We start from the raw sequence: 24,607 nt of genomic DNA on the forward strand, positions 1-24,607 counted from the left end.
CTCAACATAATGGATCATGTGTTGCAGGCATACAGCATAAATAGGGTTTCTTTTTTTGGGGGGAGGGGGGATTTTCTCCCCTTTTTCTCCCCAGATTGGAAAGCCCAATTCCCAATGCACTCTAAGTTCTGTGGTGTAGTGGTGTAGTGATTCAATCTGGGTGGCGGAGGACAAATCTCAGTTGCCTCCGCATCTGAGACCATCAATCCGCACATCTTATCATGTGACTTGTTCAGCACATTTCCGCGGAGACATAGCGCATGTGGAGGCTTCACGCTATTCCCCGTGGCATCAATGCACAACTCACCACGCACCCCACCGAGAACTAACCACATTATAGTGACCACAAGGAGGTTACTCCATGTGTCTCTACCCTCCCTAGCAACAGGGCCAATTTGGTTGCTTAGGAGACCTGGCTGGAGTCACTCAGCATGCCCTGGATACAAACTCATGACTCCAGGGGTGGTAGTCAGCGTCTTTACTCAAGGGGCTACCCAGGCCCAGATAAATAGGGTTTTTAATCTAATCCATTTGTATTTACTGATATTCTTCGTCTCTGTACAGATATTGTTTCCATAATCGAATGTACCGTATACATTAATGGAATTTATGGAATACCAACAAGGACCATGAAGCCCCTCATAAGGAAGTTTGCTGATTTAATAAACACAAGCCAAATCAACATCTGAGTCAAATGTTCCAAGCACTCATTTCTATTTGGACTTTACGCCTAATTCTATGCGGCTTTGCGTCAGGAACGACTTGCAGCGTGTAGGGAGGCATGAGAATTTGGCACCTGGGTACAGGTGACTATCTTTAAAAACAAATATGCATATGGTTTTACAAATACTGCTATGAGGCTGATAACAGCTATTGGAACAGGAGGTGAAGAGACGGTCTTACAACAGAGTCATGTTGCGAAAAGAGACAAGAAGATAAAACGAGGTGGAATGAGCTCTAGAGGACTGTGTGGTACTGTAAAGGACTTTTTGAAGATTTCAAAGCAGCTGGTGTACATTTGAGAAAAAATGCAGGAGCAAATGAAAGAAGACAGAGAAACAGGTGAGTGAGTGTTGTTTGGTAACAATGGTGGGCATTCTATATTCTGGGGTGCATCTCATGAAATCAGGTCACATTTAACTAAAATAAAATAATAAAAAATATTTTATAATGAAAATGGAGCCTGTTGTAGGACATTAAGGTTTTTTAGCATTGTGATCATTTTCATGACAATTAGGCAAATGTTACCCCCCAAATTCTCATTACTGTAATACAATAAAACTCTCGTTCTCATTACTGTAAATATATTTTATTTAAAATATTTTGTAACTCTTTTGATTCTCGTTAGTGTAGTACAGTATTTTTAACGGTATTACAATATATATATATATATATATATATATAGAGTAATACCGTTAAAAATACTATAATAAAGCAAAATAAGTTGACACCATTATAAAGTTAAATAAATAAATAAATTATATATATATATATAATTATATATATATATAAAATAAATATAATTTATTTATTTATTTAACTTTATAATGGTGTCAACTTATTTTGCCTTATTACATTATCTCACAAAACTTTTTATTCTATTACTGTAAAATTACTGTTTTTACAGATTTTTTCTTTTTTTAAATCAGCATAAATGGCAGAACAGCAAATGCTACCATGATTTATTAGCAATTTAAACCAAAAAAATTTTTTTGGTAATTTTAGGAATATAATATATTCGTATATTTTAATTTTTTAATACATATAATGCATTTTAACTGCATTACATATACTGTATCAGAACATTTAGCCGAAAAAGGGAAAGGCTGAAGCCAATGCTTATTATACCTTCCCTATTCACCTTAAAAGTATACAATCTTGTGATCTTATTTTATTATCCGCATTTACAATCCTTTTAACAATACATAAATTAATGAGCAAGGTGACTATTTAATAGTACCTTTACACAGAATAGGGAAGGTATAATAAGCATTAGCTTCAGCCTTTCCCTTTTTCACCAAAATATTCTGATAATGTTTTCTGTCTGGACAATTTGAGTTGTATGAGTGCCAAAAATAAATTAATAAAAAAAAAAAAAAGGCAGTTCAACAAATACTAATATGATTTATTAACAAATTTAACATTAAATTGTAATTTCATTAAAAACAATGAGATATTTTGGCATTTCAAAAGTTGTCATAAAAACAAATAATGAAATGAAATCTTAATGGTCCAAAAAATAGACTTAATTTTATTTATTTTATTTGATGTTAAAATAATACGTTCTCATAATAATGCATTTATAATACATGAAATAAATGTATACTGTATTACATATACAGTATTATATTTTTTTACTGTATTACAGTAAAAATGACTGTAATAGGATGTTTACATTTACATTAGCATAAGTTAAAGTCAGTACAACAAATACTAATATGATGTATTAACAAATTTAACATTGACAGTAATTGCATTACAGTAATAAGAATGAGATATTTTGACATTACAAAGGTTTACTTAGTTGTCATAAAATAATGTAAATAATATAAATAAATAATAATGAGAAAAATATAAATGGTCCTAAAATCAGGCTTCATTTACTTTAAGAAAACGTAATTGTTTTTGATTTCATAGTGAAATATTACCACATCCTTTTTGGAAGATTCACCCTCTAAGCTTTAGAAATGTGAACATTTTGGAAAAAGTGTAGAGATCAACAATGTACAATAATGATCGAACGTGTGAGAGAAAGAATAAATAAAGAAATAGTAAATTTGAGACAGTACCCAAGAGAGGATACCCAAAAGTGATAATGATAATTCTAAATAGCATATGGAAGAGGGAAGGTATAAACGTATGAGATAGATGGTGTAAGAACGACGAGGAACCTAAATCAAGCAAAACATAGCCTCCTGTCAAACACCACCACCATGGAGAGAGAAATGGTGAGAGGAACCCCAGTGTGCTGTGTATATCTTTAGAAGACTGTTAAAGCATCCCACATCCATCTAGCCTAGGGATCTCCATAGGGTAGCAGTGTAAACATTTCTCTCAGCTTGACACGGGGCACAGACAGACCAAAAGAAAAACCCCCCTGTGAGTGAGTTACAGTGAAGACAAGAGTATTAGAGGAGGAGGGCGTATGGAGGAAAATGACAAGCTTGGTTTCTTTGGCACGGGCTTGACTGACAGCTGCTGAGCAGAGTTAGATTAAGTAACAGCAGCTTCTTGCTAAAGTCAGATTGAAAGCAGATGTGACGCTTTGCTACTAATAGCAGTTCTGCCTCCAGCCAACCACTGTACACCTAAAGCATGTAACAATGGCTGTGTTTTAAAATCTAGGGAGCAGCCTACCTAGACAGCAATGTATGATGCCCAAGAATGCTGTCTAGATAGGCAAGTTGTTAATCTAGGTATTCAGTCAATTCAGCTCTTTTTCAGACTTACACCATGGCTGTGTTTGGAACAGAATACTTGCATACTTGCATACTGCACGGTATGCACCGTGTACTCATTCTGCACCTTTAAAAAATCAGAAAAGTTAAACAATATAAAATATGCCATATAAAATAATACGAACGTGTTCAAATCAACGCGGTCCCACGCCTGCACTATTGATTACAATTTGAGCATCGCGTCTTGTTTTGTCACGTCCCTCGCTCGTGCAGATGTGATGTCTGAAGCACTGGAATTCTTAGGGGCTGTTCACACCAAACAAGTTTTTGCACAAAAAGAAAATATAGAAATAAAATAAGAAAGCAAGATACAAATATTTTATCTCTCCATGCCAGCCGCTTGTCACTGACCAATCAGAGCTGAATTTATTCACAACCAATCAAATTACATTTTACTTTTATGTAATCACAAAATGGAGAAGAATATACTCGCGGTTGCTGAATTTCTTGAGCTATATAACGTTACTTTTGGGATTTTGAATATTCATTTGTAGCCCTCCCATTTTAATGATTGATGTGATGTTATTTATACTATATCAATTTGGCAATAGAAATTTAAAGTAATGCAGTCTTTTTCCCCGTCATTAAAAAATGCGGAATTCATCAAATGTGGAGACAGATGGCAAGACGCCATCAATAATTACAATTACATTGTTTAACCTTGATATTATAATTTTACATTAAAGTAAAAATTGCTTATTACAATATTTATAGTTATAACACCTTTTATGAAAAAATAAGAGCCATTTGATTTAAGTGCAATCACTTACATGAAAACGAATACAATATAGTAATAGACGCAGTAATTGAGCCGAAGCAGGAGTTGGCATTATTACACTTCTAATGGCACGTTTCGCACCGCTTCTAGTGTGAATGGAAAACGAGAGGCGGCAAGATCCAACCCGATCCGATCTCATGAAAATTCGTACATAATTTACGAGTTGGCTATCTCGTATGGTCTTGCACGTTGTTGTTCGCATAAACTCGTACGACTTCCCAGATGTCTAATGCGAAAGATTGATTTCCGCGCACTGTGTGTTAAGGACATACTTATTAACATTATGCCCTTACCCAAATCCCTTATCTTGAAACTTAACCAATCAGTAGAGTGTGTAAACAGGATATGAGCTGTTGTGTGTGTGACAGAAGCAAGTAATTGTCGCATATTTGATGGAAACGATGTTTAGCCGCCACTGGCTGTAGTGAAAGTCGTAGGGATTCAAAGGAGTGCAGTCCCACGATATCATACGAATTAACCAAATTTAGAAAAGTGGTATGAATCCTGACAATTTCGCCATGAGAGTGTGTTGCCAAGATAGCAAGGAAAGCATGCCGCCCACTGCATCCAGTGTAAAACCGCCTTCATGCTGAAAAAAGAGCGGGAAACGGTGCAATGCTCAAAAACGTATGTTTGCATAGGAAAACAATTATAAACTTACAGATGGATGCAAAAACGTGTACGGTATAAACGGCCCCTTATAACAGTCTACTACAGGTAGAAGAGGAAGCAACTGGAAGGGAGCAAGTCTGTAGACAGCAATAAAAGCTAATATTTAATGAAGGTTTGGCATTTTTACAAAGACTTGAGAAAGGCCTGTAAACTGAAGGAGCAATTTTCCATATAAGAATGCTTGTATAGGGTGCCTGCCACATCAAACGCATTTGGAAACGTAATAGTAAAGACAGGAATTAAGATTGTTTTTACAATATTTGAGTAGGCAAATTATGATGCCGTGATTTTGACATTTAAATGAAATGTAATTTACAGTATTTTCTTTTTTACATTTTAAAATTGCCGAAATAGCTAGGCTATAGCCTATCCTGAGGGGAATAATGGAAAGAAATGGCGCGAAAATAATGCTGCTCACACGCAAAATATCTGACCAAAGCTGATAACATCCGAAGTTAAGGCAGTAGAAGTTATATATATATATAAAAAACATATATATATAGCCTATTTGTAACTTGGTCAAAATCAAGAAAGCATATATCTCTTTTATTTTTAAGATAAGTCTAATTATTCTTGTGATTATTTTATTTATTTATTTGCTAAATAGGGTCCGTTATTTGTATGTTGAAAACTCCAACAATTTCTGTTGTCTTGTTGCATTTCCAACTCAGTAAAACAATTCAATATCAAGTAACTTTTTATTTCTTAATTCTCCAGGGTTGCCCATTGTGGACTCAGACGCGTCTCACCTGTACACACCAGACACGAGCTTCACTCACCTCACAACAGTCACGCGCTTACCGGGATGGGACAGGTAAAAATCTCTTCTGCGGAATTTGACAATGGTATCCGGCCCTAACCTATTTGCAAAAAAATAAAAATGTCCCGCTAATGGTTCAATAAATCTTAAAACGAATGAACCAGTTCCTTCAGGCGAGTAGTAACTGCTCTTATACAGGGATAGAGTGAATAGTCTAGACATTGGGCAGGTATTACATTTAGGAAGCACGTTTAAAATGTAGAGCCCACCCCCGTCCAAAATTGGAAGAGCAGGCAGGGTTTCTTTGGGGGGTTACAGTACAGAAGAGAGAACATTAACGCTTTCTTTCTGTGAGCCCACAGAAATTTCTTGCGGTTTAGCATGCACAAACACTTGTTAGAGATATTTAATGTTTTAAATACATTATAATTTTATATAATGCACACGAACTTGTTTTATTCAACATCAAGCCTTTAAGTTCATATAAATATGTAATATATAAATATCTATTTCAATAATAGAAAGTGTATATTCTGAGGATATGTAACTGGCCACCATTTCTTCTGTGTTTTTCAGGTTACAGGTTGAAAGTGCAAATATTTAATCCATGTAGCTTTTCGATTATAATGATGTCATAAGAACTGCATGCATTATAATTATGCAAGAGTTAGCAATTGTTGTTTATAATAACTTCAGATGATGCATGCCACAATGCAAAGCACTGTCTGCAACCCATTAGCAGTGTTTAAAATATTTTAAACAGTGCACAATTATTAAAAAAGTGTAAAATATTAGTCAAGTTTCACCTCCATCCTAATGTGCTCTACATATAGGGTAATAACATCCTTACTGCTCTTTGACCCCTGCATCCTCCTGGGAATACCACAATAAAAACCAAGGCAGATGTACTGAAACATCATAAGCCTGGGGAATTATGTGAGATTTCACTTAAAGTACTTTACTCTGTCAGCAAAAACCACATTCAGATCCTTAAGGTCCTAATCAAAGGAATTAGAATTCCCAGAGAACTGCATTGCACTATATATTTGGACAACATATCTCAAAAATAAAAAAGGGGGGTGTTCACCATTTTTATCTTTGATTTTAAAACATAATGGATCAAAAATAATTAATAAAAAGTGAATCATAAGATTTAATAGAATCAAACAATTCCACTCAACATTCCCCTCCTTGCAACTGGCATCAATATTGCAATCATGAAAAATATATTCAGTTGGGATACATTTTCCAAGAGTGTAAACGCTTTCTTCTTTTTCGAAACAGGCTCCTGCACAATGCAAAAGGACACATCTTTTTAATATTTCTTTAGTTATACAAAACAATGTTTATCTTTATAAATGGTGGAATTAATTTTTCTAGAAGAATAATTTAGATGTTGAAAGTTATTTCATGTCTTAAAGTAAATGTCACTGTCTACACTGTCAAACCACCCATGACATGACTGATATTTGATTCAGTAAACAGTATACAACTATTATTTGTTACTCATATCCATTCCTGAATCAGCAAAATGCAGTAGGACTACCACCAAATTCCATTTCAAGTAATGTCTGTCCAATCTGTGGCCATCTTTGGAATGCTGCAGGCCAGCTACTTGAATTGGTAAAGACCAAAATCTCCAAAAATATTGATCAAGATTACGATAAAAGAACATATTTCTAATCAGCAGTTAAACCTGTCAAAAATGGTCTCATAAATTGTGCTTCTTTAGCCCAGATCACACTTAAAAACCCTATTTTTCAGGCTGGTTCAACTAATGCACATGCACATTCTTGAATTGACTAGGCGATGCATGCATCTGAAAGCTGATTGGCTCTTTTACCTGTGAGGCAGGACATTCTTTTCTACATCCGCCATATTGGGAGTTCCAATTTCTTCCATTCATTTAATAGAAGTGGTCCATCTTGGGCTAAACAGTCACTGCCACCACAGACAAGGGCTGTCAAAAAAAGCTGTTTATGCCTCCACTGTCTAAAGATATATCAATATATAAATTACATTGCAAATAGAAAGGAACTGTTTCATTATAGGACATTGGAAAAATTCATTATTCGTTTATTTAAATGGGTAAATTGACTTTGAATGCATTTTTATTTACAAATGATTTGCGATTTGGAGTATTTTAGTGATGCTAAATGCTTAAAATAAATACTTTTCTATATTGTAAGTATAGGGAGGAACAAAATTGCTCTCTGTTGCCAAGAGTAACCAGAGATTCCTTGAGGCCTGACCAGTCAGTGATCATCTTGCATGCCAAAGTTGCTCAGAAGTCCTACGGCAATGAAAAAAGGTGAGAACGATTTAAACAATTTAAACGACTTATGCAGCCCTGATCCACTTTCACAATTCCATTTTCGAATCTACCCTTTAATATTAAGATAAAGGCATGCCCAAGACATCACAACCTCTCTATTCAAATAAGTATTGAACACAGTCTTTCTTTTGGCCATCTGAAATGGCCAATCCAAGTGTTTAATCAAGATTTGAAGTAAGTGAACACTTTCAGAAATCCTGGATATTCCCAGCAAAAATGAACATAAATACATTATACTAGAAAATCTAAAACAAGCTTAAGGTAGCTGTGGAGCATGACATTTATTTCTAGCTTTTCCAAGCTGGTCATTAGCTGGTTCACAATGGTTTAGGTGGTCGACCAGCTTTTAGACTATCAACAGGACAAGGGCCTGTTGGTTTACCAGCTTAAGCCCAAAGTATACATTCACAGGTGGTTTGACACATGACAGCTATTAGATACCAAACTATTTCTCTTCAGGAGTTTAGACCCATAAAGATGTCTTAATAGTCCTTCAGACTCCCCAGTTGTTCACCGGTGATTACGTCATCTTCTTGAATTCTTCGCAAAAGCAACGGCCCAATGGCAAAAGTTGCCAAAACTGAGGTTTACTTTGGGCTTTATTGAGATGGTGTTGTAAGCCAGTTGGTGAAACATTGCAGAACGTTTGTTCCTGGTCCAAGGTGGTCTCCTAGATCTAACCTGCTTTATCAGGGTCTACCAGGTCAATAGCTGCCCTGATAGCTAGTGGTTTAGCTACCTAAACCAATTAGTAAAGCTAAAAACTAGAAAATAACTACCATGTTTAAAGTTTTCACTTTAAGCTAGTTTTAGCTGGATTTTCCATCTGGCCAGTTTGGTATGGAGTTCCATTATCACTCATCAAATCATTTTATAAGCAGAATCTGTTGTCTTTTTGTGTGCATTCTCAGGTTTTTCTGTCCGCCTCCTTGTGTGTATCTCAGTGGGCATGGATGGAAACTCAGACAGGAGCAACTTAAAGGTCAGTGACCTGTGAGAGACTATTGTCATTCTTACCAAAGTGTGAAAGTAAACAGTCATAGGTAACATATGAAGAGCTTGTAAGGGATGCATTTTTCAAATTTTTTTTTATCCAGCATCAGGTGTTGGTGAGTCCAGTTGTCGTCTGTTTGGGTACATGGGTCTGGACAGCTCCACTGATCCGCAGACAGACAGTTTCAAGCTGAGCTTTGAGGAGCAAACAGACAAGAAGGTGAGATATTGCCAAAGTACATTGATCAAAGAAAAGAGGGCCTGACAGGTTTATGAGTGAACATGACTGCTGTGTGTGCAGATAGACCTGAAAAGGGACTATTATGTTTACTCTACCTGGATTACAACCAGGTTTACATAAGGATGACAGTTGGGAGAACATGACGAATATGGACTTTAACTGTTTTTCCCTTCCTACCAATAAAAAGAAAAGAAAAACCCCACATGAGATCACTTTAATACCTCATTTTGTTCTCCATGACAACAGTAAGATTAAATGTCAAATTCCAACAATTTGTTACTATTATTATTTCTCTTAAAGGGGTCATATAATGGTACATGCACTTTTTCAAGTTGATTGTACTGAAATGTGTGTTGGCTGTGCCTGTACACAACCATCCTATTATGATAAAAATCCATCCAGTGTTTTTGTTTTAATCTCCTTATATATTTTCCCCTGCCTCAAATCGAGCCGTTCGACCGTGTGACTTCACACGGTCGGACGCCCCTCCCAGGATTGTTGATTGACAGCAGTGTTTCAACACAGACCCGCCCTCGCTCGTGAGCGAGCTGTCAATCATAGTCCTTCATCATTGTTGATACACTGGAGCAGAATGGCGCCTATAAGCGATTGTGGTGTTCTGTTCTTCGGTGTAATAACGAACACAGCAGTCATTTTGATGTTCCTAAATCTGAACCGCTGAAGACGCAGTGGCTGAGTTTTGTTTACGATGGGAATATTCCCCACGAGCAACGTCAATGCGTTCATGTTTGCGCGAATCATTTTTCACCAGACTGCTTTATAAACGAGGGTCAGTATAAAGCTGGTTTTGCTAAGAAGCTGCTGCTGAAAAAGATTCGGTACCAACTATTTATATTCCCTCTGCACCTCCAGAAGAAGTAAGTGTAACGTTTTATTAACCTTTATATTAATCTTTGCAAATCGCTAACCCTAACGGAGGGGCGGGGTGACCAAAGCTCATTATCATTTAAAGTCATATGCACTGAAACGGCGTGCTGAAAACAGAGCTGTTTCTGAGCAGGTAAAATTAGTGTTTTCTTAAAATACTAATGAGAATTTTTAATAAAAGTATATTACAAAGTTTTCATTTAGACCCTAAAGATTCATATTAACATGTACAAAAATGGCATTATATGACCCCTTGAACCCTTATGTTGTGTTCCATTTTGACCCAGACAGCTTAAGTATTTTTACTTAATACAATTGGAATAAAATTCCTTGACTTTGTTCACATATGGTATCTGAAAACAAAAAAGCTTTTCACCATTTTCTTTACATTTTATTTCACTTTGTTACACCTGATGCGTGCTTCCGGTCAAAAATTACCGGCCATTGGAAATAAATGGATTAGACTGCAAAATACAGAAATATAAAAAAACTAAACAGCTCTCATTTGTCAGCAAATTAAAAAGCATTATTTAAGAATTTGTAGGATCAGCTCTATTGTAAAGTCCAGATTCTAAGCTTTAAAAACACACCTTTTATTTCAAATTCTAAGCTTTAAAAACACAATTTTATTTAGATCAAGCAAGTGGTTATGAATTTTTTACATTATTATTATTGTTTAAAACAAATCTGCAGGGAGTGCTCCCTACTAGCCCAGTAAAAGCTCAAGAATATATATCCATCCATCCATCCATCCATCGTCAACCGCTTATCCTGTGTACAGGGTCGCGGAGGGCTGGAGCCTATCCCAGCTAACAGTGGGCGAAAGGCGGGGGACACCCTGGACAGAACGCCAGTCCATCGCAGGGCCACACATAGACAGACATACACTCACACTCACCTCCACATCCACACCTAGGGCAATTTTTTTGGAGACACCAATTAACCTAGCCTGCATGTCTTTTGGATGGTGGGAGGAAGCCGGAGTAACCGGAGAGAACCCACGCAGACACAGGGAGAACATGCAAACTCCACACAGAAAGGCCGGGGCAACCAGGGTTTAAGAATATATATATAATTTATTTTATTTTATTGTACATAATTACTAAAATTAAGTTGACAAAAGATCTAATCTTACTGGGCCAGTAAGTTTTGACTGTGAACACAAAAGGTGTTCGCACAAACAAACACAACACAAGGGTTAAGGAATTTGTTTGTTCCTTTATTTGTTTCTTTCAGATGTTTGCTTGCGCTAAGACCTTGTACATCTCAGATACGGACAAACGAAAGCATTTCCGGCTGCTGCTCCACCTGTTTCACAGCGGTGGACAAGAAATTGGCACGTTTCAAAGCAGACTCATTAAAGTCATCTCTAAACCATCACAGAAGAGGCAGTCCATGAAAAATGCTGACTGTGAGTCTTTGTGTAATTTTGAATGTCTGCACTCATAAAGAGGTCATTTGACCTTAGTAAGGGGAGAGATATCATAATAAATTTCATGCAAATGTAAACAGAGCTGTGAGGGATAGACCTACAGTACATTCAATATGTTGTATGAAAGACTTCATGGAATCAATATTTGGGGTGTTTTGTGGCTTTTTGTCTATATGATTTAGTTTTGAGGTCATCTATATGTTAGTGTATTCCTAAAAGTTTAAATAATCAACTTTTCATTGGTTACTAAAAATTGGATGAGCCAATCGATATACCCAATTTCCTGTTTCAATAGAAAATAAGTCAACAGAGGAAAAAGAACTGCACTTCTCAAGCAATTTCAGTAGGTCTTTAAGGTCTTAGGGTCACGTCTGCTTTTCAAAACCCATGTTTTTTGACCAATGGAAATTTTCTTGAAAGACGTACAGTAATTTCAATGCTTTCTTGACTAAACAATAAAGGTACTCAACAGTACAACCCACTTAATGGACTGTGCATCTATACATTTATGTCAAATTAAACACATGCTCTCTACCCTAACTAAGGGCCATAACATAAAAGGTTTAACCGGTATAGAAACCGAGCTCTTGTATGTTTGTGTTGCCATGTTTGCATGTATTTAAGTATTTAAAGAAGGGTCGAGCGCCTAAATGGTGTCACCCAGCAGCCATTACCACAGGAGTCAGACATTTGATCTCTAACCTTTTGATCCTAAAGCACACACTGAGAGGGCAACTTCTGTTGACATTGACCATTAGATCCACACAGAGATCCTAAAGGGGAAGAAAGAGGAGCTGTAACTGTTTGACATCTGAGAGCCACAGTCAAATGACGTCGAATTTCTCACTAACTTGTGGAAGCAAGAGATAATGAGGCAAAGTTCTAGAAAAAGAAGAGGATGGTTTTAGTCACAGTATAACAGCCATTTGTGTTTACTGTCTTCTTGTTTGTCTGAATATGTATACAAACAAACATGCAAAGATGTCAGATGCTTAAATTATTAGTGGTGTTTCTTTTGTCCTTTTATTTGACATAGTTTGCTTCCCTAATGTTTTTGTAAAAGTTCTGTTGCTCCTTTGGATTCTCTTGCATGTTTCTAAAAAGTGTGTTTGTTTTGCAGTGTGTATTTCCTCTGGCTCAAAAGTGTCATTGTTTAACCGCTTACGGTCACAGACGGTCAGTACGCGTTACCTGTCGGTGGAAGATGGCGCATTTGTTGCCAGCGCAAGACAATGGACATCCTTCACTGTCACTTTAGGTTTGAAATACATCTCACTCTTTCCCTCTTTATCATACACTCACACCCTCATACAAATAACTCAACCTAAAAAAATGATCTTTGAAGAGAAGAAATTCTTAAAGTGTTGACAGACAGACAGATAGAGAGGTAGATAGACAGACAGACATAGATGATAGAAGATAGACAGACACACACACACACACACACACACACACACACACACACACACACACACACACACACACACACACACACACAAGACAGAATGAAAGACAGATAAACAGACAGACAAGCAGATTATTTTTATTATTAATTAATTTGCCAAATTAATTATCTTACCAAATAAATCATGGTCTTTAATGCACTGCTAAGATTAACAATGCAATATTCAGTTAAAATTAACTTCTAACTGAAAAAAATCAACCACACTTATGACACAGGGGAAACCCCTTTTGCTGTAGTTAGAGTTAAGTAGTTGGATTAACCTGGGTTCCCCAATGTATATCCAAACCCCAAAGTTACAGCTAGGGTCAGACCCCAGTGTAGGATCCACATCACTCAGCTGCATTGACTCTACAATGAACTGGTTACCACAGTAGCTAAATAAATACAAGAGACCCATACAAGTCTGAAGACAACAGGCCAAATAGTGTTCACACTCCATCTTGGACGTCTAGTGCAAATAAATACTCACAAACGCTTTTAGCCATGTTTCATGCAGCACCACATTTGAGAGAAAAACGTGTCAACAATCCCGAGTACTTACGTCGGCATTTCCCCCCAAAAACTAGAAATTCTACAAGGTCCTATTGTAAATGTCTGCAACATGTGTTCCACAGCTGGTATAAATGGATGATAAATGGGTTTACCCACAGTGCCCAAGGCCATATCCTGGGAAGTGTGAGAAGGGTATTCAAGGGGTAAAAGTCTATTTTTCTGTCTCAACGCCTACAGTTCCAGTGCCTAATATTAGCTCTGTTGTCTTTTTAGTGGAGGAGATGCAGGCTGATCTCAGTGAATACACTGTGCGTGACAGCTACCTTTGTTACGGCTGTGTGGTTCAGCTGGTATGCACTGATACAGGAGTTGCATTGCCACCAATGGTATGTAGATACACCAATTCAGATGTTTCTATTACAGAAAGTTTATAAAGCACTTTTAAAAAGAAAAAGAAATACCACAGAATTACATAGTGACTCTGGATATATCTAGAAACCAAAATATCTAGGAGACCTAGGAGTGCTCTTTTGACTTGGGTCAAAACCTCAGAGACGTGGGTTCTGGCATTGCATGCAAAAAAAGTGTAAAACTTAAACATAATAGTGTTTTGATAGAATCGGCATGCTCTGTGTATTTTTTTTAAACTACATTTTATTCACTTATGTTACTAAAGCCTATTCAGTGGCAAATTTCCATTCTAGTGGTGTTTTTTGGAAGTCAATGTGCTACCAACCTGCGTCACAATTTGCTGATAAAGCACTTAATTAAAATGCAAAGGAGCGATGTTTAAATACCACATGTAGCAGACTAGCAAACATACACTTATAGAATAGACCTTCACAATGTTGTTTTAGTTGTTTGAAATTGCTGACTAGTTTAATTTGGTTTTAAAATTTGTGTTTTCCTTTTAAAGACCATAATGCACAAGGATTTTTGATAGTTCTGCTGTTCTGTCTTGGAGGAGGGCGAAACAGTCAGGCGTATTGTGCTGAACAAACAGGCACTGTGGGGGGCCAGTTGTATGAAACCAGGTGCAGAGCTGCATGATGGAAGGGCAATGAATAACTGTTTTCTTTTTTTTAATGGCTATTTTTGGTATGTCTACGCATACCAGATTTCTCAAACAAAGAGAACAAAAAAAAAAATTCTAGGTCTAGTTAATACATCAGATCTGAAAATCAAATGGAGCACAACAGTAGGGTTCCAGAAGTAAAATCAAATTAAACTTAATTTATAAAGCACTTTCAGCACCACAAGAGTGGACAAAAGTGCTGTACAGAGATAGACATTTACAACATTACAAGAAAAAGGACATAGATTAAAACAATTATCACAATAATTACCATTAACAATGTTAAAATACACTTGCAATTTACAATTTACATTTATTCATGATATCTATACAAACTCATACTCGTTTGAACATAATTTCCAATGCACATTACTGTTTAACAAATATATGTGCATGTACTATTCATCTTATCCTTTAACTCTGTGTCTTGCTGATGTATTACTGTATGTACTGGAAGATTCTGTTCAGAGGCCAAATTTTTGGCATGCATGAGCACACCTGGGCAATAACAATGTGATATCCAATGGTTTCAGATGGTTATACCATGGTACTGTGATATACAACTACCATATTTATATACCATTCTCCATTTAGATGGTGCTCAAAGTACTCAAAGAATACCATAATATCAAGGTACTTCGCTAGCTGATTGCCATTTTCATATACGGTTGTAACCTGGTGATAATGTCCAAAAAACACGGTAATGCCATGGTATGTGTTTTCGTCTTGGCAAGTGTTTTGATACTCTTTTGGTTTGGAAAATAGCTTTACCTGCAGTAATCATTAACAAGCTGTATATGTGTTGAACTGAATAAAGACCTTCATCATCACTGGCAAACGACAGGATATATTTGCAGGTTTGGTTTTCATTAACTGTAGATAACTATCCTCTGCAACCAGCGTTCTCTTTGTTTTCCTTGTTTAGAAGTATTACCATGTTGGTCAGTCGGTCCAAATAATTTAGCAGCGCACGCATGAGCATATTAAGTCAATTAGATTTAATCACTTCGCTATATAGTGTGAACCAACTCAAAAGAGCAGTTCATTTGTGAATCGGACATCTTTAATTCTAATTCAAAACTGATGACAATAAATGCAGGTACACAGCATGATGTACATTTACATTTACATTTACATTTATGCATTTGGCAGATGCTTTTATCCAAAGTGACTTACAGTGGTTCTTACAGTGATGTAGTGGTTTAGCTTTTGTCAACAGTACCTTATGAATAAAATAGCTTCACTACTGAATAGCTACTCGATTTAAAACTAGCGAAGCAACCACCTCGCTACTGAGAAACGCAGTTAAAGCTAATAGCTTCGCTATATGTAGTTGGTTACTGTAGCTCTTTAATGATGCTAACAAAGAAAGGGTCAGCTCTCTGAAAAGCTGTACATAATTCTGGTTTGTCTGCTCGTAGGTAATACGTAAAGTGAATAAGCAGCATGCATGTCTTGACGTGGATGAGCCCGTTTCTCAACTTCATAAATGTGCGTTCCAGCTCAAAGACAGCAACCACATGTACCTCTGCCTCTCCAGTGAAAAAATCATACAGTACCAGGTTAACAAAGGCACCCTCTATTCAGAATATATAGATGAAGATGCTGCTGAGCAAATAAAGTCTCAGCATCTATTTCTCTCTGTCTAGGCATCTCCATGCCCTAAAGAGGGTGATAAAGTTTTGTTGAATGATGGCTCATGCTGGACTATCATTGGAACAGAGGTGGTGGAGTACACCTTTAGTGAGACTCTGACCTGTCAGCCAACCATCATCAGCCCTGCACCTGTTATCAATGGACTAGAGGTAAGAATCTAGAAGCCAACATAATGAGACCATTGAAGGGAATCATTTCTGATAAATAAACTGCTATTACAATTTTCCATGGGTTAGAGTCCACTGAGTTTCAGTGGTTTGAACAATTCAACGTTTTAAGTAAATTCTGGAGAAGTTTTCATGGAGTTATGTAGTGTCTACAATGAAACTGCAATTATTTTTTATTCTATTAGTGCTAATTTAAGATCATTCAGATTGTTTATGAGTTATAGGTTTTTATGTAGTCCAAGTTACAAGTTATGAATCCTTAATGGGCGTTCACACATAAAATGACTTCAAGATATGAGCGACAGCGACCAATGGCAAATGTTCTGCCACTTGACACAAGTAGGAATGCATATTAGACATCATCAATCTAATTGTTGTAGTTTGAACACCCTTTTTTATTTGTTTGTATTTTAGTACCTAAAAAAGTATCAAGTGTTCATTTTTGGTTTATGGTTTTGTGATTTAGCTGAACGGCGGAGGACATGTGGCCATGTTGGAGCTTCATGGAGAGAACTTCAGCCCTCATTTGAAGGTCTGGTTTGGCAACATGGAAGCTGAGACCATGTTCAGGTTAGTATTTAGCATAACTAACATCCATGTACTTTTCCTTCCAGTTATGAGAAAGCTACTTTGAACTGATACTGTGGCTTCCCATGCTATAAGCTCATAATTTAAAATATTTAACCCACAAGCTACCCATTTGAAAAAGTAGCTACACCTCAAGCTAACTAGATCCTAAAAGTACACTGAAGCTAATTAAGAGGGTAATAGCTTTTTTTTTTTTTTAATATAGGCCTATAACTGTCAGATTATATAATTTATTATTGATTTTCTTTATCATATTTACACAAAAAATTGAAAAAAATAAAAATGAAAAAGCATAGTTAAAAACTGCAGTACTTAAAGTCAACATGAAACAGAATTTGCAACTCATTTTACTTCTGTAACATATTTCCAGGTGAAACAGAATATGCAACGATAAAAAAATAAAATTTAGGGTGGGACTTAATCCATCGGGTATTGATCAGATCTTACCTTTATTTAAATTAAATTTGAGTACACAGTTTTTCTTCTTTTCATGCTAGCCCAACTCTATTAAGTTGACTCACTCTAGATGAGTTACTATAGAATACGACGAGCTTTGTAAATGAGCTGTTTAAAAGCTTCTCTCTTCGGTTTATGACTTCCTCCCCTTATAAACCACAGGAGGCCCTGTGTAACTCAAGATTAGGTAATGAAACTAGACTTCATAGTGCTGCTTTCCCAAATGCACAGGACAACAAGCACAAGTGTCTCAAAGAGGGATCTGAAGAATATCTTGGCTATAAAGAAAAATATATTTTGTTTTAGATAACTGAACAACTAAAGTATCATAGCAAATTGTACAAGGATTCTTGTAAAAATAATATTTTTTCTTTTGGCTGTTAATACAGTCTAGTGAGCAATGGTACCCAAGTTAAAAGCAAACCTTTTGCACCCACCTTTTGTCCTTTGGGTCATTTTTGACCCATGTTGAAAATCATTCGAAACGCATACATTTTTGATTAGTATACAGTGGTACTAAAGACCCCCCCTTAACAAAAATCTGCTTTATTGTTGTCAAAGTGTATAATGATAAGGGTTCAAAAATATAGATATACTATATATATTGAATATTCATAGAGTAACATCATTTTTAAAGAATGTTTTAACAATAAAAAGTTTAAAAACGTCGGCAAACATTGGACAAGAATCTGTCAATTTACATTTATTACAATCACTTTTGGCATTTAATAATTTCTCATTTATTCTGCTTGAAAATCAACAGTGTACATTTTAGAGTTACAGTACATGCCTCTTTCACAAATGTTTGAGAAGTAGCAATTTGTGAGAAAGATTCAGTACCCAGTGAAGCTGGTGGGGAAGCTAGAGAGAAGTATGAGGCTAGGGGATAAATTTGAAGAACAATTGAAATATTTTAGGTCAAATTTGATTCATAAATGTACAAAAAACTATTTAAAGTCGTAAAACATCTATAAATCAAAAGGTGAAAGGTCACAACTGGTTATTCCCATATGGATCAAAATTGACCCATTAGGACAATGGAAGGAACACTTTGTTTTAAATAGTTATTTATCTTAAACACTTACATACATATTTTATTTTATTTATATTTTTGTATGTTTTGATGGTCTTGACAAAGTCACAATGTTTCATTCCAGTACCAAATTCTATGCGGAAAGAAGTGGTTCATGTTTCTTCTAAAATCCTCCTCTAATTTTAAGGTAGCTAAAGCACACAAGAGGCCATGCGTGGCAGTAAGTTTTCCACAGGTAATGGGCGTGGCTAAGCACAATGCAAAGCAGGCTACATAAACCCTACCTAAACACTACAACCTAAACACTGCAACAATCACAGTTTAATGGTCATTATGCAAAAATAATTGACCACAGAATGCTAAGATTGACCAATCAGAATCAAGTATTCCAGAGAGCCAAGTAATAATAGTTATTGGTCACTACAGTGACTGCATTTCCAGTGCAAGACACAGAACCAAGTTTTTATGCATACTGAACTAAACATGCATGATTTCCTGTGCAATCATTTTAGTTAATTGTGAGCACCTTGCCAAGGCTCCAGGGATGCCATGGTGTGACATTCCTCTCTCAGCAGGCTTGACTTAAATGATGGTCTCTCTTAGGTCCTTGTAGGGATTTTCTTAGGGCTGTAGTGAAGCATCAGATAACAGGAAGGTCAATGGGTGATCTGCAACGGGGATGACTGCAACTCAGTTAGGTGCAACTTCCTACATCTTAAGTTACAAGATGTAAACATTTAAGATTAATTATTGAGTGTTTATTTAATAACAGCATGAAATTGTAACCATAGTAAAGTCCTAAACACTACACAACTGCTGGAGCTATTTAGTGAATTTACCATCTGTGTAATTTCTATCAGAAATATAAATTAAACACCAGTTTGCTAGATGCTGGCACATATTGCTCAGTGTGACTTTCTTAATGAAGGAAGTTATGTTTTGTCTTTCCCAAACTATAACCCTACAAACACACTGTCCTTCTCAACAAATAGTACTTTGTGTATACCTTCCCCATATTATTAGTAGTTCTCTTATTTCTTTTTTTTTGTTTGTTTTGTATTTGCTTTAATCATAAATTCTAAATTTCCAGCTACAACACTGGAAGTGTGTTGCTATTACACACTAATGGCAGACCTTTTTATTGACTGGGTGGATTAATCGCTATATATTTTACCATTTTGAGTTTAATGGCAATGGCCAATAATAACTCTGCCTTTTTGGCTGATTAACAGAAGAGGTCATTGTCTGTTTGAAATAGTTCTCACCTTCTGTTTAAAAACATTTTGCGTATTTTCAGGTGTTACTACATATCAGCATTATAAGAGCGATCATACAGCATGCTCTCTAGATGTCAGTATCAGCATCCACAACTGAAGAACTCACATCAACCACAACTATAAACCCATCAAAATCTTTCTAATGCCATGTTTTATTTAAACAGGAAGCCCACTACATGTTTACAATCCTTTCAGCATTTGGCCACTGGCCTTTCAAATATAACATGATATGCAGTATCATGTTTCTTGCAAATGTCCTGTAAACAGAAGCCCTATAGGCTGCATGGGTGAAAAGCAATACTTCCTTTTTAGTACTCGCTGATACCTGTTTGTTTTATAATTGTTTTTGTAATGTTGCAGTTTTCAAATACAACACTGTATAACATTTCTCTTCTAAAAGAAGCATATCTGCATGGATATCATGGCATGGATATCCCATGAAATCAGTTTATTTATTTATTTTACAAATTATTTTTTAATGTTTTCACAAATTCCATATTCAACACTTTAATTCAGTTTTATCATCAAAGGGTGTCTAAATAGATTAATTCAATAAAATTTTAATCAAATGAAAATAGAACAATTACCAGTTATTGTTAGCATAACATGCATTATTTGTATCATATGAATTGCTTTTATACAGATCCACAAAATTCAACATTAAAGTTATTTTTGTCAATTAAAGTGCTGCACAAGCACCACAGATGTGATGTAGTGCTTTAATTTAAAACAATAGAATTCTGTCCAATTTTTGTCCATTTAAGTGGAGCTTTTATTTTGCCGGGATACCAAATGATGTCAGTTTGTGATGACAGCTTCATACCTCCGGAAGAGCAGGTCAATACGTGACCCAGTGTGATTTTAAACTGCAAAAAGTCTGCGTTTTAATTAACTAAATATGTGGTGTGCAGGTGCACTGTTATTTTATTAAACTGCAGTCTTTGCTTTTTAATAATCACACTAGGACAAATCATAGATTTAATTTGTGCACTGAATGTTTATGCAGTGACTTTCGTGTGTCAGATGGTGTCGTTTGTTGGTATAAGAGCAGTTTTACGAGCATGAGTACGAATACGTGAGCACAATATCGGACCCAATTTCGATACCAGTATCATATCGGGACATCCCTACTTTTATCCAAAGCGACTGACAAATGAGGAACATAGCAAGCAATTAAAAACAATAAATAGCAAGTGCAATTAGTGTGGATTGGTTGAGTGCTTGCCGAAGAGTGTTTTTAGCTGGACCATTACATTCTGGACCATCTATAGCAGCTTGATCGTGCTAGTTGGGAAGCCGGCCAACAGAGCGATACAGTAGTCCAATCTTGAAATGAGTAGGGAACAAGCCCATAATAGATAAATTCAGGCAATTTTCAATATTTAAAATGTTTCTTAAAATCATCCTAGGGGACAGGAAAGTTCCCCTAATGGAAGAATCACTCATATACGATTGCTGGCTTGTTGTGTACAAACATTGCAAACATTTTTACACACTTTTTGAAAATAATGTATTTTTGTCAGGTCGCCCAGGTCTCTGCTGTGCGTCGTCCCTGATGTGTCTATATTGAGTGGCGAGTGGAAATGGATGAGACAACCAATCACAGTGCCCCTATCCTTGATCAGATTGGACGGCCTTATCTACAGGAGCTCTTTTTCATTCACTTTCACACCAGAGCACAGAGTCCCCTCTCAATCAAACGGTACTGCAGAAAGAGCCGCAGACTCCGACTCACTCATAGACACGATACACCAGGAGTTCACACGGATGAACTTTCATCTATTTATGCAGAGCTGAGAGGTAAAATATTAATTCCAGATTATGTACAGTTACATTAACAACCAAAACTTGATGGAACGTTTGATGAACAGGAATGCCCAAAATGAGTGTGGAAAGAGCCGGTTCCAACCTGGTATCATAGGTATCACGTTACTTTACCTACATTTTAGCTAAATAATTTTTAAGTGGGTCATTGTACTTACGTATTGCGTCATTTTTCTGGTGAAATAAACATTGATTTTTATTCCCTTTCACATGAATCACTTTCTTTTCAAAATGTTCCTCACACAATGCTATTTTAAAACATCTAAAGACTTTTGCAATAGCGCTTGAGTTGTGAGGCGATACAATTTAACGTTTGCATTACATAACCAACTACATTTATCAGCTTGTTCGAGTGTGATCAAATTACTCAATACTAATAAAGCATTGCTTTTGTGATGCAAAATAACGGGGTACAGTCCTGAAGAGCACACAAGTCACCAAATGTGCCATAGAAGCACTACAAATTGACGTGGCTGCTTCAACAATTGCATTTTTCATCTCACATTTGCGTTTTATGACACTTTTGGTCAGTTTAGGTTTAAAGCCCCATTCACACCACCTGTGACATCGTCGCTTGATGTTAACTGGCCAAAGCTTTTGAAATTCTGACCACAGAATAGATTTACTGTTGGTAAAACAAAGATATCTTTCTAATTTGAAAAGGAGTCAGTTTCACTGTCACTTCATTTTCATGAGATCAGACTGGCCGGATCGGTTTGAAATAGAGCAGGAATACAATGAATTGGATTTCTAAAAAGAAGAACTGGACACGTCTCTCTAAAGTTCACATTGGTCAGTGGATGATTACGTCAAGTGCTTTGCTTTTGGTCACATAATGGAGCAATACTTTCAAAACCCATACATTTTTCCTCTACGCACTAAAAATCACTCAGAACAGCTTAGCAACTACTTAGCAATGCTTTATCAACAAAACACAGTTTGTGGCAAAGAACTTTAAACAGGAAGGTGGCACTCATCTCATTTCATAATAGTTATGATATGATTCACACAAGCCCCTATTTATCTTATTTACATACCATGATCTTTAACCATACCATGCCAGCTTTAAACTGTATGAAGCATCAATTTCACTGGCAGTTCACTATAGTTGTATCTTAATTAGATTTTTTGCTTTACTATTATCTAATAAGTGATGATGTAATAATTAAGTGTAATTGATGTTATAATGTCCACTCTTCTCAATTTTCTCCACATTAGAGATACTACAATAACCTTCTAAATCTGCACACAATTTTACACAAAGCAGCTATTATACAGCCAAGTTACCCCATCCAAGATCATCTTCTAAGGTCGAAAGCTTAGAACATTCCCCATAAATTGTGTTCAAAAGTGTGAAAGTGTACACAATTTTTGAGGGGTCTTAGAGGTCTTTGGCTCGTTTCCTTTAATTACTAAAGCAAACATGCGTGAGAGGGTTTGGACTGGCACAACACATCAACTAATCTTTATCATGTGTCCACCATCGCCAAGAGACTCCTGGAATTCATTTTCACATCAATTGGTTCCGCTCGGACACAAGAGATATGAACGAAGCTTTTCTTCTATCCGCTTCCGTTTTTCACACCTTCTCTTATGTAACGGGAAGGATAGACTTTTATACCATAAAAAGGAAATATCTTTCAGCACCGACTTCCTGCTTGAAATGAAACTCTCTTAATGGCTTACGTTTTTCTTTTTCAACAAATGGTCTATGAAAGGCAATTGCTAGCAATAGATATTAAAAAGACAACATTTATACAATAAAAAAAAAAAAATTATATAAAAAAAACACAATAAACCAAAATGGGACGCATGGTTGCACATTTAACCTAAATTCTATCATTTAGGAGGGACTTGCTAGTTTTAGATGAAAAGTAGGTTTGTAGTTAATAAAACTGTCCTAAAAATTTTACTTTTTGGGTGTCACAATTTCAAAGCTTGTTCTATTTTTTGTAATAGAGACATATTTTTCATACTGCAGTAACCGGGTTGCGCACAAAATGCTTGTCAACGATCACACCATGCAGGACTACCAGGAATCTTGGGGTTGTGTTTGACGATCAGTTAATTTCACGGACCACATCGCAGAGACAGCCCGCGCGATGATGCAGATTTGCACTGTACAACATTAGGAAGATCAGACTTTTGCTATCTGAGCATGCAAAACAACTTCTTGTCCAAGCTTTTGGTCTTCTGACACAACTTCCTGCATGTACAGTCAAACCTCTGCAATAAATCCAGAACACAGCAGTGTGTTTGGTTTTCAACAAGCCCAATCCATTCACTCTGCATGCACACCTCTCTTCATCAAACTGCACTGACTGCCATTGGTTGCTCACATCATATTCAATGCATTGATGCTCACTTACAGAACAGCCACTGGTTCTCTGCCTCCTATGTACACTCAGCCTATGTGCCCTCCAGAAGCTTGCTATCGGCGGTTCAAAGACGCACAAAATTGCTTTCTCTCTGACTTTCTCTCTTTACTTCCACTATACCTTTCTGGTGGAATGACCTTTCGAACTCCACCCGAGCAACTGATTCTCTAACTAATTTCAAGAAACATCTAAAGACGCATATCTTTTGTGTGCACTTGACCCAATCCTACAAATACATTTTATACTTTCTTCCTAAATTATTTACACTCACTGAGCACTGTTAGGAAAGACTGTACACCCACTTATGCAATTATCTAATCAGCCAATAGTGTGGCAGCAGTCCAGTGTATAAAATCAGGCATATACGGGTCAGGAGCTTCAGTTAATGTTTACGTCAACCATCAGAATGGGAAAAAAAAATTATCTCAGTAATTTTGAGCATGGCATGATTGGTGCCAGACTGGCTGGTTTGAGTATTTCATCTTCTGGGATTTTCATGTCTCTAGAGTTTACTGAGAATGGTGCCAAAAACAAAAAACATCCAGCGGCAGTTTTGTGGACAGAAACACTTTGTTGATTAAAGAGGTCAATGGAGAATGGCCAGACTGGTTCAAGCTGACAGAAAGGATACAGTAACTC

The 24,607-nt window shown here is 36.4% G+C and overlaps 2 protein-coding genes across 27 annotated transcripts in view; one reads left to right on the top strand and one right to left on the bottom strand.

The window, feature by feature from the left end:
• LOC127646900 (matrilin-4-like) overlaps positions 1-5,858 on the bottom strand; it is a 33,661-nt gene extending 27,803 nt beyond the window's left edge. For all 26 annotated transcript variants that reach the window (XM_052130881.1, XM_052130878.1, XM_052130880.1 and 23 more), the window contains exon 1: positions 5,688-5,858. The gene's annotated coding sequence lies outside the window, so the exon portion shown is untranslated. The remainder of the gene's footprint in view (positions 1-5,687) is intronic.
• LOC127646902 (recombining binding protein suppressor of hairless-like protein) lies at positions 925-21,761 on the top strand. The gene is made up of 12 exons (XM_052130882.1): positions 925-1,062; positions 5,626-5,722; positions 7,863-7,979; positions 8,915-8,985; positions 9,101-9,216; positions 11,362-11,536; positions 12,678-12,815; positions 13,788-13,900; positions 16,011-16,151; positions 16,239-16,394; positions 16,879-16,982; positions 21,290-21,761. The coding sequence occupies exons 1-12, from the start codon at positions 1,029-1,031 to the stop codon at positions 21,561-21,563; spliced, it is 1,536 nt and encodes a 511-aa protein (XP_051986842.1). The 5' UTR covers positions 925-1,028; the 3' UTR covers positions 21,564-21,761.
• Positions 21,762-24,607: the final 2,846 nt, after the last annotated feature.

Source organism: Xyrauchen texanus, chromosome 7 (genome assembly GCF_025860055.1).
Source record: "Xyrauchen texanus isolate HMW12.3.18 chromosome 7, RBS_HiC_50CHRs, whole genome shotgun sequence".
Classification (NCBI taxonomy): domain Eukaryota; kingdom Metazoa; phylum Chordata; class Actinopteri; order Cypriniformes; family Catostomidae; genus Xyrauchen; species Xyrauchen texanus.

What these genes read in the sequence shown, in the direction of transcription:
- LOC127646902 (XM_052130882.1), top strand. Translation starts at nt 1,029, where the DNA reads ATGCAGGAGCAAATGAAAGAAGACAGAGAAACAG. An exon ending in AGGAGCAAACAGACAAGAAG is followed by an intron (nt 9,217 to 11,361) that starts GTGAGATATTGC and finishes TGTTTCTTTCAG; the next exon opens with ATGTTTGCTTGCGCTAAGAC. An exon ending in GAGTTGCATTGCCACCAATG is followed by an intron (nt 13,901 to 16,010) that starts GTATGTAGATAC and finishes GTCTGCTCGTAG; the next exon opens with GTAATACGTAAAGTGAATAA.